This window comes from Gambusia affinis, linkage group LG08 (assembly GCF_019740435.1).
Source record: "Gambusia affinis linkage group LG08, SWU_Gaff_1.0, whole genome shotgun sequence".
Lineage (NCBI taxonomy): Eukaryota > Metazoa > Chordata > Actinopteri > Cyprinodontiformes > Poeciliidae > Gambusia > Gambusia affinis.
The window spans coordinates 14,277,542-14,292,863 of NC_057875.1; the positions used below are offsets into that span (position 1 = coordinate 14,277,542).

A 15,322-nucleotide genomic window follows, 5' to 3' on the forward strand; every position below is an offset into this window, starting at 1 on the left:
AACTGCACTAACTGTTAAGTGAGTTATATTAAACCTGTGTTATCTCTGACATCTTTATTTCTTGCTGCTAAACTTGCTGCTAATCTGCAGGTAGAGAGTGAAAATATAACCTTGCCTATTTGATTTATTAAAAATTAAAGTAGGGTAAATATTACATCTTAATAATTTTCAAAATATTTCATAGCCAGTCATAGCAGTATTTTATTACTAATCTTAATGTTTTGAAAAAAAGATGTCAAATGTTTCAGAGGTACAGAATAAAAATGTGAATACATAACCTGCAGCAATTCTGAGTCAAGTTACATCAGAAGACACTGCAGACTTGACTTCGATTTGCTTGTCAAAGACTTGAGACTAGAATTGGAATATATATGTATGTGATAAATATAACTGTACCACATACTGTATAAGTAAAATAGAAATATGCACTGATAAAAGACAGTATGATGTAATGTAACTTTGCTTTATCCAATTTAAAACAATTTTGCTGTGGTGTTTGAAAACAAGGATCACACAATACAGAAAAACAACAATAGTTTATTTTACCCATATTTTGTGAACTACAAACTCTGGTCTCTATAATCAATCTCCATATCTTTTAAAGGTCATGAAAGAATGCTTACATGAAAATCAATCTCTTATTCTGTTACAGCATATTTCTCTATTTTCACTTTTTGAACAGATTGTTGGCACATGTAAAATCAAAATAATAATAAAAAAGCTTGTTTTTTAAAATTTTATTCTTAAAATGTATTTTTTTAAGAAATCTAACACTAAATCAGCATTCCCTCTCAGGTTCAAAAAGAAATGTAGTTTTATTTTTTAATTTTTTAAAAAGAAACAAAACAATACTGACCAAAAATATTCAGATATCTTACATACATGAGACAGCTTGACAAATGCAACTGATTTACTATTGAAATTTTCTGACAGTTTTCCTCCAAAAAAACAAACAAACAAACAAACAAACAAAAAAACCAGATAAAAGTCTGCAACAGAGAATTTGTCCTAAATTCCACCTCTAAGAGCTTAGACAAAACAATAACTGATACCGTTGCCACCCTATGGTATACAAATGTGCCACACTCTATAAAAGTAAGGGTGAGATGTCCAGCTGGTAAAAATGTGTAGAACTTAAAGTTAACCGATTTTTAAAATTCATTGTATTGTAATATTACCAAAGCAGAAATTACCACAAAAGTACTGTGTGCTGCACCTTCGATAAATTATACAGTTTCTAAGAATAAATCAAACACTTTCTTGAAAGTCTAAAACAGTTTGTAACACAGTGTGGGTCTTTTGTGGAAACATTGCCACTATGTTGAAGCCCCTTCATAAATAAAGAAAATTAATTGGTATGGACAATTGGCTTTGGGCTGTGGGAGGGCAGCAACAAAAAAATTCAGGAAGGCTCATTTAAAGATTTTTGATAGATTGGGATATTTTGCTGTAATGATGCCACACATATTATTAATATTATTAATACAGCTGACTTGAAGGTAGTGAATATTTATGAAATCATTTATTGTATGCTATTTTTTTTATTGATAATCATTTTGAAGATATCAATTTTCACATTTATATTGGAGTTGTTTTGTTCAGTATTTTTGTCATAAAAAATGCACATTTTGTCAATCCAGAATGTAAAAGCATGAAAAATAAAAATAAAACATCCAAGAAGGTGAACAAATTATTGTAAGGATTATTGTCTCCCCGAATTGCTCATGGATCCTATATGCACTCTAGTCTGGCCATATGTCCTTGAATTAAGCAAAATCAGAAAATAAAATTTAATGGTGCTTCTGTTAGAGTTTTTTGTGTACCTGGCAGTTGTTTCAGTTAGTGCTACTTTGTTGCAACAACACTGTGATTTGATTTCTGTTTAAGAAAAAAACATGGGTTAGGCAAAAACAGAGAATAGGCTGTTCAAATTCCATACACCTTTGAGAAGTACAAATTCTAAGCTGAATCTTATCATTAAATTTTTATACAACCATTATATAAACACCAGGTATTGTTTTCAAAGTGAGTGTTGCATTTCTTTTTGATTTCTACTACCGTATTCCTCCGTTATTATCACTTACCAGAAGTTGGGGGAAGCTTTTAATTCATGATTCCTTGCCTGGAATACAACCCAAAATTCTAAACATCTAAGTGGCCAGGGTAGAATTGCAAATGTACTGTGAATGTCTGTATACATATCATGCTTCTTCAATATGATCAAACAGTGTAACAATGCCTTTCACCAAAAATATCCTACTGCTGAAAAGAAACCCTATTTACTTGCTAAAAGTAAATCTTAGACCATCTGTCTAACTACAGCATTTATGGAGCTTGGCACAATTTTCACAGTAGGGACTTTAAAATGGCTTCCTGGATATGAGTGCCTGCAGAACTGTGTCCATACAAAGCCCATGGGCACATCAATTAAAATGTAAATTGTGTTGTCGCCAAGGGAAAAAGAAAAAAGGCAGGTGCAACTCAAACATCTGGTTGATGCCTGATCCCACACATTCTGCATGACCGTAAAGCCTCTTGTAGCATAAGCCTTGCTACTCAGGGCCAAGTCCTTTGGTTGGCAGGGGCAGGGTGTGAAGCTGGGGCTGCCAAGCATCTCAATGTGGAAATGTGGCACATAGATGACAAGCAATGTGGTCAGACAGCTGTATAAAGGGTTTAAGCTTTTTCTTCAGCTCGTCACTCTGGTTCTGACAGCACTCCTGGCAGTACTGCCGAAGAGGTAACAGGTCCCAGCAAGAATAAAGAACCTCTTTAAATCAGCCACCTTAATATGCACTGGAACATAGCATTAGAAGGTAAATGTGAGGTCAGAAGACATTGGAAACATTTCAAGCAAGGAGAATTTTGCCAGGATGGGTCAGTGATACTATTCCCATCCTGTTCAATTACAATAATGCTTCTAAAATATTTATTAATGCTGCTATGACTTTCAGAACAGCAATAATTCTTAATGCTGTCAATGGTATATGTTAATAACAATAAAAGGATCCCTCTTAGGAACCACAGACTTCTGTCAAGACAACTTTGAGATCAAATATAATTGTATTTTGCATACACATTAGGGACAGAACGACCTTTTGATCAATAAAAATTAATTTAAGAGAACATAAAATCATTAGTAATGAACTTCCTTTTTGAACAGCTTTCATAAGTAGGGTCTATTTCCCTTTTTCCAAGAACTTTATGTGACTTCATGGCGGAACAGAAAGTACCCAATGTATGTGACAGTTCCAATTAAAACTTTGAATTGTGGTCAAAAATCATAACTGACACTTTCGCTCTGCCAAGTGTTTTACACAGCTATGTTTTAGAAGACCACAAGTTTTTCAATAATCTCATTCACTGCTGGAGAAAACCCCTAATGTGCTCTAGGTTTTCTTCACAGGTGTAAAGTATGAAATTACCCACTCAGATCCAAACTGTAATTATATGAAAATACCAGCTAACAGATAATGACAGTTTTTTTTTTTTCAACAGATGTCTTCTAAAAGAGTTTAAGCATACTTGTAAACCATTCTTTTTCACATGAGAGGAGGAAAAATAATGTATTAATAGATGAAAAAAAAGCTGAATATTTTTTTCTTGATTCAACCACAATATTTTTTTCTTAAATAAATAACTTCTGGTTTGTAAAGACACTTTTTGAAACAGCAGACATATTCTAAATCCCAATGTCATTGAATGAAAATCACTCCAGTGATTTGCTAAACATGAGTGTGTTGCTCCAGATTTGAGCGACAGTCCTCAAAACCAGCTGTCAATACTGTCCTGTCAGTAATGCCACTGTGTAATGCCAACAGTTTTATGAGTTAGTCAAAAGTATTAGATTTGGGTCTCTTGTACATTGTCTTTTGAAGTGGCCCGGATTAACAAAGGTTCGTGAGCTGAGCTGTGTATGGAATTCATAGCTGAGGCATGGTTGTAGGCAGTCTTGTAGGTATTGTAGTGGTTGAGGTGCTCATGCTCCAGAGACGGCAGAGTAAGATGGCCCTCCATGCCTGGGCCTCCTGTTACACAGTCCTCATCTACATTGATGATCTCAATAGTGCGTGTGGGTGCATGATGATTCTGCTGGTGATGCTGCTTCCGCATCTTGTAGAAGATAATCAGCATTACTGCTGCCATAAGAGTGATTGCAACGAAGCAGCCAATGATGATTTTAGTTGTCTTCATAACCTCATCCAAACCGTTGAGCGACCCCTCTGTTACAGGTATTGTGTTGGACTTTTCTGTTGCACGTGTGAACAGTGGGGTTCGAACTGTTGTCGTTGTAGTAGAGGTGGGTGAAGGACTTTCCCATATACTGGCAGAGGATGTGGGGCTCACTTTCTGTTGAACAGTGGTGGTGAAACCTTCGTCATGAGGAGTTTCTATTGTCTCTACTGTCACTGTGGTGAAGTAGCTGAAGCTACTGTTCTCTGGAGAGGACACATTCAGTGTGGCTGAGGCTGTTGTGTTACCTGCAGAATTACTAACCATACATGTGTATGTCCCTGTGTCCTGCATGGTAACATTTGTGAAATTCAGTGTGCCATCATTTAGCACAGATATTCTGACTTTGTATGCACCATGTGTCATTATTGAACCATTGGGTGTAATCCAGCTTACTGAGGTCAGTGAGCTGGCTCTACATTTCAACTCAGCAGCACTTCCCTCTGTTACATTTAAGTCTGCAGGAGGCTCCACAATAACGGGAGCATAACAATGAAAGTAATTCTGGTCCAGCTCACCAATATAGCGGCCCTTATATTGGGTAGGTGAGCTACAGCGGGCACAGCAGCTGGTGTTTGCAGGTACCATCTCCTTAAGCCACCAGCTTAGCCACAGGATGTCACAGTTGCAATTCCAGGGGTTATGGTGCAAGTGCACCCTCTCCAAATGATGTAAAGGAGTAAAGAGATCATGGGGCAAAAGCGTTAGGTTATTATGGGCAAGGTTAAGCTCCACCAGTGACTGAAGGTCATCAAATGAGTTCCTTTCTATAGTCTGGATTTGAGCATGCATCATCCATAGCTTTTGCAGGTGGATAAGCCCTTTAAACGAACCAGGCCGGATAACAGACAACTGGTTTCCAGACATTTCAAGTTCATCCAGTTTGACCAATGGAGTGAGATTGGGAATTTCCTTCAAATTGCACATTCCCAAATTTAGGTACCGCAGATTGCTCAATCCTTCAAAGGCTCCTTCTGAAATGTATGAGAGCCTTTTGAGCTCCCCTAGGTCCAACCTACGTAATGAGGGAACTCTGTTGAAAGCATAAGAAGGAATGCTTTCTATTGGATTATTTCGTAGCCAAAGCTCCTTTAGCTTAGACAAGTACTCAAATGCTCCGTTTGGGATGGTGGTGAGTCTATTATCAAAAAGCTCCAAGGTGTTGAGGCTTGCCAGTCCATTGAAAGCCCCCAGCTCAATTTTACGTATGTGGTTTTTGCTCAGCTGTAGAATCTCCAAATGTCTTAGATGTTTGAAGCTGTCCACCTTTATCACCTGTATGAGATTTTCTTGCAGATTCAAATAGCGTGTGTTGGTAGAGATGCCATCAGGAACTTCTCGCAAGCTTCTGCGGGTGCAAATAACCTTGCTAAACTGGTTACTGCAGGAGCAAACAGAAGGACAAGTTTGAGCACGCACCAGTCCTGCCACTACTAGCAGCTGGAGGGCTAGAAGCAGCACAAATAAAGGGTCGGACAAGGCCCGGTTCCACCTAGGACCTCGCATCATCTGCTGCTGCTGGGAAGAGGTCATCTTGTTGAACATTCATAATTCATTGACTGTTCTTCCACTCTTTTTCATGAGGATGTGGGCCAACTGGAATGAAATGACAGAAAAGAGACAATTAATTAGAATAAGTAAGATGCATGTTAAAGATTTTCCTGGTCAGTTTTATTTGTATGTTTCAAATTCATTATAACAAACAAGCATACAAAACAATTCACCTTTTTTTTAAGGTTTTTTTTTGCTCTAGTGGCCTTTATTTGAAAGTAGTTCAACAGGAAAGAGGGTAATGAGAGAGGGGGAAGGCATGCGGTAAATGTCACCAGGCCAGGAATCGAACCTGCGACCACTGCCATGAGTAATAAGGCCTCAATACGTGGGTCGTGCTTTGTCCCTGCGCCACTACAGCCTCCAACACATTTTTTAAAGAAATATATCTGGCATAGTAATTCAACCTCAAACAAGAGGAAGAAACACATTTTTTGTCTTGATAAAGAACAGCAACTCATGGTGAACGTTTGGTAGATTCTAGTGTCAATCATCTGACATAAAAGCCAATCTGTAATCTTTACTGGTTTTTTATTGATTAAGACATAAGACTTTCCAGATTTTTTGATTAAATTAGACAGCAAAAACATGTTTAAACTAACATCAAGAACATATTAGTAGTTCGATTAGCTTTTATTCACAATGATTTGCATAAGCTCAACTGTTGGACGTTACATGTTGTTACCTTTCTATTTTAGTCTCCAACCCACATGTTTTCCTAACTCAAATGTATTTATTTTTGATCGCATTGTATTCTGTGCAAACAAGGTATATTATATAAATTATTTATACATTTTTTTGATGTAGAGAAATTTCTGAACACCAGCTGGAGACTAACATTCTCTGGTTCAAGAAATGTCTAAATGATGGTAAAATACATAAGATCATTTGAATAATTATGTGATTTCTTCAAACAGGCAATTTGCATCTTGCAAATTTACATTGAAAAAAAAATTATCATAATACTTTTAAGAAACGTAAACTAAAACCTAAAGCAAGGCAAGCATTTCATTTTTGACCCACTAAGCCAAAATAATGGAGGCAGCAGCTGTATTGACACTTGTCAATATGGCCACTGGTAGGCCAGGGTTCAGAGTTGCAATTAAAAATTAGTCAAGCAGTAATATTTAACAAAAAATTAAGATAACAGATACAAGTTAAAATCTTCTGAAATGTTTCTCTCTTCCAGGATATTTGCTCTCTAAAGTAAGGAGTTATTTATTGGCCATAAAAATAAAAAAAATTATTAACATTACCCAGGAATTATATTTTTTCAGCACAACTACAAATATGTGATGGTATGGTGATGAGAGCATAAAGCATACTTTTCATTACTCAATGGAATGTTTGGGCTGATAGTACAGTAGTAGACTTTTAAGGAACTGTGCCACTGGATTGCTCCATTTTGTGACTTTGTTCAGTAATGTGCTGCTGATTCTGCAACAGAAAGCTCTCCACTTCAGGACGAACAGGCTATTACTGTAACTGCTGATTAATTGCTAGATTACTGACTCCATTAATTCTTCAATTACAAAATTCAAAGTACCCAAATCCTAGGGTGGAGAAAGAAAGTGTTTCCATTCAAGCAGGCAGACAAATATGACAGGGATCACACACCATGTTGAACGTCACTTTAAATTATAGCTCCTTTTTTTATACATGTACACATGTGTGGCATGCCATATGGAGAAGTTAGTAACCTGTGTGCCAGAGGATATTTGTTCTGCAATATGAATATCTCAAGACGGAATCCAAATTGCATGATTGAAATAATTAAATTAAGACTAGATTTTTGGCAGGCCACATTAATGTAATAGTAACCTGGATTGTACGACCTTCAACCATTTGGATTATTTGTGTGTCAGTGGATGTGTGTGGTGGTGGGAGGTGGGTGGAAGGGTATATTTGTAGAAATAATAGTGTTTGTGTTGAGTGGGTGGATGTGAGAAAGTTTGTCACCTGAAGGTGCCCAGCTGTTAAAAGTGTTGAAAATGGTTGAAGCCTTGCAAGACTTCAACCATTTTCAGTCTTTATGAAGGTGTCTTTTCAGCTTAGAACCCAAAGACCTGTCAGTTCAGTCAGGACCACAGCTTCACCCCAGGTAAGAACACCCAAACCCCCATTGTCCATTTGGGCATAACCTTAATCCCATAACCTCCCAAACCACACGTTGTCCTACAAATATTCCACAGCAGCATCCCTACTTTCAATTATAACTCCTTTCACTTGGTAAGAAGTAAAACTTTGCACTTGACTAAAGGATACGGTTAATTTTAGGTTGCTTGTTTTCCACCTGCAATAGTGCTTGCATATAAGCTCAGTAGTCTCAAATATGTGAAAAATACAAATTTAAAGACTTTTCATTGGTGAAAATTTTAGTTACTAAAATAATTAAAAAGAAAAGCAATGTTTCTCTTCTCATTTTTGCCATTTCTTATCCCTACTCCAAATGATCAACCATAGAAAAAGATGTAAACAATGAATCAGCAGAAGGGCCGCAGAAAACATGAAGGCGATTTACAAAGCAAAACAAGATGTCAGCATAACAGCAATGAAAGCACAGAACTGGATTTGCATTGTGCAGAGATGGATTTAGACATAAAGTGATAACAAGATGAGATTAGAAAGATAATACATCTTTCAACTTTTGAAAAAGATTAAAAATTGCTCTCTAGTCTTTTTCTGCCAGAGATTGCTGAAGACTGACCCAGATTAAAAGGAGTTAGACAATTGAGGAGCAAAATTTGAAACATTTTTAAATACTGAAAATACCATATATGTTACCATGCAGATATCATAATTTCCACATAGTCGCAAAGAAAATGCACCTTGATGCAGCTTACCCTGAGTACATATTAGTTAACGTCTAAATATGGAGCAGAGTTGCTGGACAAGAAAACAGCATGTGACACCTTTGTCTTTGTACGAAACTACCACAGCAACAGACAGACACTTACAAATGTGCCAATTAGAAATACAACTCACCACATTACCCTAAGGTGTAATGTGGTGAGGGGGAAGTTGCATCAGCAGACCAGCTTGTTTTTATTTTATTCCATCAGATGTGCCATCAGATCCCTTTAGGTTTATACATGGGAGAGTGACTGAGAATGGAGACTTTTAAATGGCACAAAACTATAGTTTGGTTAAATACAATATATATATATATATATATATATATATATATATATATATATATATATATATATATATATATATATATATATATATATATATCTGGCTAACATTATGGACTTCTATTAGCCATTAAAACAGGATTGTATTCTATATTGTTTTTTACATTCAAAAAAGTTATTGAGAAACATCTGAAAAATAACCAAACAGAGATAACATTTTTACAATCCTATTGCTCTCAGCAATAACAAAAAAAATTGCAACATCTCCCACTCCAAGAATTATTTCCAAACTTAAATGGCAGCTATCCAAAATCCAGATATTCAAATAGTTCCGATATTAAACTGTCTCCTGTTTAAGATCTGAACTACATTATACAAAACCTAAGTTTCTTCGATTCAAATTTTACAATACATTCAGTTAATTTTGTGACATGTTTATACACATTTTGTTTTATTCCAATACACTCAAGAGGCATCTTTCTTGTAGTAATAAAAGGCAACCCTCTGTTTTACAGAATCCCTTTGTCTCATTTATGGAAAAATTTGTGTTTCCTATCAATAATATTGTTTGACTGGAAATATTTTAAGCTGCAAGTGCTGCAAGTTATGCAAAGCAACACAGTCTATAAGCTGTGGTCACACCCATGGCGGGTGATCAGTTTATGGCAGATCATTACTTTTGGCACAACACCAGCATAAGTGCATTTGTGAGTGGTTCTAATGATTTTAAAATTGAAACCTTGAAAAAAATAATAATATACTTATAAGACTCTGTACATGCCACAATAAACACACCCAAGTCTCCAAATCTCTCCCCAATGCCTTTCAGTGGCTAACTGCACCAATCATAACAAGACATGATGACAATCAAGTTTAATGCTGACTACATTATTGCAAAACAAGAACCTACTTTCAAGTTTCTTAATAATTCTTCATAAGAAACATGGTTTGATCATAATGAAATGTTCACTTTGAGATATTGAAAAGATCCTTCGGTGAAAAAAGCTTATGACTTTGGAAAATAGTGTGTTCAGGGTTTCATCAGGAAGTTATTGTCACGTTCTTACTGAAATGACTGACTCACATGCACAAATGCTCCCAGGAGGTAACACTTAAAAGGTTTATTGTACAGTGAAATAAATGTGTAGATGGTCTTTGGTCTTTGCTCCACAGGGATTTTCTGTCAACTCATGAGGACTAAGTTTCTGAGGAAAGAGAAGACAGATGAGTGGAGGAATGTTGATAGTGAGGTTGAAATGGATCCTGGGAGCTTACTGTATAAATGGTGGAGGTTTTGCCTGGGGAAGGCGAGCAAACTCCAGGATGATTATCTGTGTGGTGATCATAGATGGAGGGCACTCGTGATCTGAGCATAGAGTTGGAGATGGAAACATAGAAGGGAGGACAGGCCACTCATTGGTGGTTGAAATAAGGAGCATGATGGTTGTCAGTCATGAATGATGTTGAGTAGTTCTGAGGCAGAGGAAGTTGGTTGACATCCAAAAGCTCTAGGGACATGCAGCTTGGAATCAGCTCCTTTAAAGGAGATAAAACACAGAGATTAATCTTGATGCATGATGCTAGGCTGCTCACTAGAGACAGGGACTTAGTTTACCACTCAAGCAGTGAGAGACTGACAATCCACTCCTCATAAACACCGGGAAATTGGCTTGATTGCTTGCAGGTGTGTGGGAGCACACCTGCACATCTACACCTTCCAGAATCGGCGGCTCCGGTCCTGTTACACCCTTTGGTGGGAACCTGAGATTCAGGGAGAAACTGACACAAAACACAAACACCCCAGATTCCTAACAGTTACAGTCACAAATTCTCATTCTTCCATTCATTGTTTTGGAACTTTATGGGAAATCAGCTTTATGTATGTTCTCCTAAATATTCATTTTCCATAGGAAACACAGCTAATTAGCCATAAATTAGTTAATTTATTCATATTAATGGCCACACCAACCTACACAGACACTTCTACTACCTTAACATTTTTAATGGGTGCTTGTGTTTGAGCGAATCAAACAGAAAACATTTACGTTTTTGGAGAGCTGGAAATATTTGAGTGGCATTAAAGTCAAACAAATTAACTACAGAAGTTACTGCGTGGCATGAAGTATCGTATTTTCTTTTTTTTTTTCATGTTCAGTAGGCAAGTGAAAGTTGACTCTCCAGCAAAGAGTGAGCGACAAAATCTTTGTCTCTCACACTGCACAGCAAAAAAAAAGAAAAAAGACGAGGAGATATCACAAAGCATGAGACAGTTGAGACAGAGGAAGGTCGGCATATACAGCCGAAATAGAGAGACAGAAGGAGAGAGAGGGAGATTAATGAGATATAAATCAAATCAGGTCACGTCTTGATAATGCCAGCAATCTTGCAACAGCTCCAAATATAAATCTAAATCCTTTCAGGACTGCAGTGTGGGAGGGATACCCACCACATGCTTTACAGACCCTCTCTTTTCCATATTTGCATTCTCACTGCATAAACAGGACATACAAGAATAATTAATTAAATAAAACTTTCTCTTACAAGATTCACATGTCCACTTTTTAATTGTGTAGAAATATTTTGCATAGTCTCCTGCAAAGTCAGGGCTCTTATTACCAAACGGTTAATGGATAAGAATGAGAAAGTTGCACATGTGCTACAGCTTTAAGTATGTGTGTCACTCCGTTTCACTTTCATGTATTTGTATTCTATGCTCTAGATAACATAAACACCAAAGGCTATAAGAGATTGAGGACTTTTTGCTTTTCTTCTTCTAAACTAGTTTCAGGCGTGTACAATTTGTGAGATGGAAAACAACATCTTAAGGCAGGGGTCTCAAACTCCAGTCCTCGAGGGCCTCTGTCCTGCAACTTTTAGATGTGCCTCTGCTGCACCACACCTGAATAGAATAATTAGGTCATTAGCAAGGCTCTGGAGAACTGATCTACACAAGGAGGAGGTAATTAAGTCATTTCATTCCAATGTTTTTGTACCTGTGGCACATCTAAAAACTGCAGGACAGCGGCCCTCGAGGACAGCGGCCCTCGAGGACAGCGGCCCTCGAGGACAGCGGCCCTCGAGGACAGCGGCCCTCGAGGACAGCGGCCCTCGAGGACAGCGGCCCTCGAGGACAGCGGCCCTCGAGGACAGCGGCCCTTGAGGACTGGAGTTTGAATATACATACTTTTACTGTCTTAAAGTATGTATATTGAACCAATCTTTATCATGCAAACTTACACATATATGCTATCACCACAAAACAAATAAAAAGTGAAGTAGATAAAACAAATCATATTGTCACAGTCAGAATGGCTCTGTCATTCTTATGGGTACTGTTTTGACAGATACCACCCATCTAAAAACTGCTACTGGCCAGTAGCATCCCCCATGTCAAACAAAATCACCAACAAGGACAATTGACCACCCCGCTATACAGAAATGCTGAGTAAGAACGCCAGAATCAAGCATCACTTGCTAGATACTGATCAAATTGAATTTCTGCTGGATGCACCATAAAAACGTCTGCGTAATATAGGCTCTACTACTGCTCACAAATCAGTAAAACCTCCCTGAAACACGAGGTCAAAATCTGATGACAGATGTCATTTCCTTAAATCTTTACTTTGAACATTTTCAAGACATCAAAAACCATGTTCACAAATTTGACAATTTTTAGGTCTGTAAATCCAAGCATAACACACTTTCAATTATATACAAACTGACAGCTGGTCAAAAACGCATTAGCCTGGCATACTTTGACTTTCATTTAAATTAAAGAGATGTATTTGACACACTTGTTACCCCCCAAAAAACTTCACCTGTGCTGAGTCGGAGTCGAGGGGCTGTTTATGAAGACATTGGCAAATTTTCAACCCAAATGAAGAACCTAACTGATGATGAATGCAGCCCAATAACCATAACATGGCAAATATGTTACAGTATCATGTTTATAGAGAAGATGTTGTTGATTCTCTGTGTGTGTGTGTAATGCATGCTGTTTGAGAACCCCAGTTCACAAATTCATTCTTTAACCTCTTTTCCTACAATAAAACAGGTCAACAGGCTGGTATTTATGGAACAATAGCTTCAATAGCTTCCAGGCTGCTCACTACCACATTTGTTGACATGTTTAGTTCTCTTTGTGATTTGTTTGTTCCTCTGTAATGTCTTAGTAAGTCATGGTGAAGCAAAAGCTCACCCAAAAAAAAAAAAAAAAAAAAAAAAATTCAATATGCTGGTCCGTCTACACAACAATCCTCTCTGATGGCCATGGGATATGAATTGTGATTTAAAGAATGAGACGAAAGGTTGACTGATCATACAATATGCCGCTTCTTAAGAAATATTTCCTAATGAACAAGCTAAAATAAAACCAGCTGAACTGGTAAGTTCCTTAAACACTTTCAATATTTGTTTTTGGCACCTTAATACTCTTCCCAAACATTAGGAGTCAAAATTACTGCACCTGCAGAAGAGTCTTGCATTAGCTAATTTACACATTTAACTTTCCTCTCTCATATCAGAGATCTGATTAACCTAAGCAATAATTTAAAAACCAATTAATGTATTTGACCCTAAAAGTGCATCTAACCAGTACTGCTTACTGATGTACTTGAACATGCTCATATTCATATTCATAAATCTTACCATCTCTAGCTTCCTCTAATGAGAGGATTCTCAGAACTAGTAAATATTTTACCGTAACAGCCAGGTCACAGAAAAAGAGCAAATGTACAACACATTGTGTTATGTCATTATACATATTTTGCAAGTTTTTCCACATATCACTGACTGACTTAAGCATGTTATTATTTTTGCAGATTTATTTTTCTGTATACCTGCTAGATAATGCAGTTGCTTGATGAGTATGTCTTTTGGATGTTTACCCCATCATGCTCTATATATTTAGGTTAATGTTCCTCTTCTCATAGATTTGCTTATTTCCCCTTGCCTTGTCAGACATGCCTTGAAAGCTGCTTCCCTCATCAGCTGCTGCCAGGGAGAACCAGTCAGGCATGTGAATGCCATACTTTAGAAACAAGTGACTGTAAAGTGGGTTTGACTTCATAATGCAAACCACAAACACAGAATGGGATGTAATGAGATTCCCCAAAGTGGAAGGAGTTATTGAATAAATTGGTAAAGCCTTGGTTCCTGGTATCCCTGAGGCTATTCAACATCCTCATATATTATAAAAGAAACTGATTTTAGTCAGACTAAACCACTTTCATCAGTTGACCAGTTGTGATGTTCATGTATAGATTTTCTGCAATCGACCGAGATTATCATGGGTGCTTTGAATGGTCTACAGTCCCATACACAACAAATTATAATCCACTGTGCATTTTGATATCACTCTATAAAAATGAGCAGCAACATCTCTCAATGCAATCTACGGAGGCTCGTCTGTTGGATCGGACCACAGGGACCAGACTTCATTCCCCACATGAATCAATGTCCCTTGGCAGTCCTTGACCCTGTAACAAGTTCATAATTGTTCTGCCTTTGGACCGCCTTTGAAAGATACATACTACTGCACAGCTAAAACACAAAATGTGCAGATTTTGATATGCGCCAACCTCTTTCTCTTTCTATCAGGGATCTTCTCAATCTTGCTCAATTTCTTGCACAAATCATGGCTTCTGCTTCCAACACATTAACGTTGACAACAAATTTTTGTCTTGCCTTCCAATAGTGCTGGTCAAGATATAAGCATCATTTTTCACTTTAATTTCCATTGAATATAATTTTGTCCATTGTAAGAATGTACTGTTCCAATCAACCCATTTGTTTCATCACAACATGTTGATGACCATATTATATAGAGCAAAACTATATCCCTAAATTGAGTAATTTTCTTACCATGTTCTTAAATGCAAATGTGGTAATTATAACTATCCTTTTAAGTTCCTTCTTATGTATTTTGAGCAGCTAGGCTCTTTTTTTAGGTTGCTGTATTTTTGCTTTTCAAATCCTCTGATCTACAAACAAAGGCTTGGCTATGCTGTCGTGCACTATCATGTATGACACCAACACTAATTATGACTAGAGCAAGCTTCATTGCAGCTACTACTTCTTGGGGGCTCTGTGCTATCACTACATGTTTGTTCAGTGTGTCTCTGTGTAAACATACAGTCTCTCGCTATTTACAAGGATGACATTTTCTCTAGTTTTGAATGTGGTCTTTTATTAGTGTTTTGTTGAGTAAACATAACATCAGCTGCTGCACACCAAGTAGCATGTGAGTTTTGAGTTGTACATAAAATTTCATGTAGATTTTTTTGTATGTGTGTGTAACTGCACTGAATTCATACATGCAGATCAAGTCAAGATGAATATGTTTTGACAAATCTTGAATATAAATGGAAATTTGTATCTATTATATGTAGGAAAAGTACATA

The 15,322-nt window shown here is 37.1% G+C and overlaps 1 protein-coding gene across 2 annotated transcripts in view; it reads right to left on the reverse strand.

Moving 5' to 3' along the window:
• Positions 1–521: 521 nt before the first annotated feature.
• The window catches only part of lrrc4ca (leucine rich repeat containing 4C, genome duplicate a), a 116,507-nt gene continuing 101,706 nt past the window's right edge, over positions 522–15,322 (reverse strand). For both annotated transcript variants that reach the window (XM_044124776.1, XM_044124775.1), the window contains one exon: positions 522–5,829. In XM_044124776.1, coding sequence (XP_043980711.1) covers positions 3,844–5,778 — 1,935 coding nt within the window. In that variant the 5' untranslated portion in view covers positions 5,779–5,829 and the 3' untranslated portion in view covers positions 522–3,843. The remainder of the gene's footprint in view (positions 5,830–15,322) is intronic.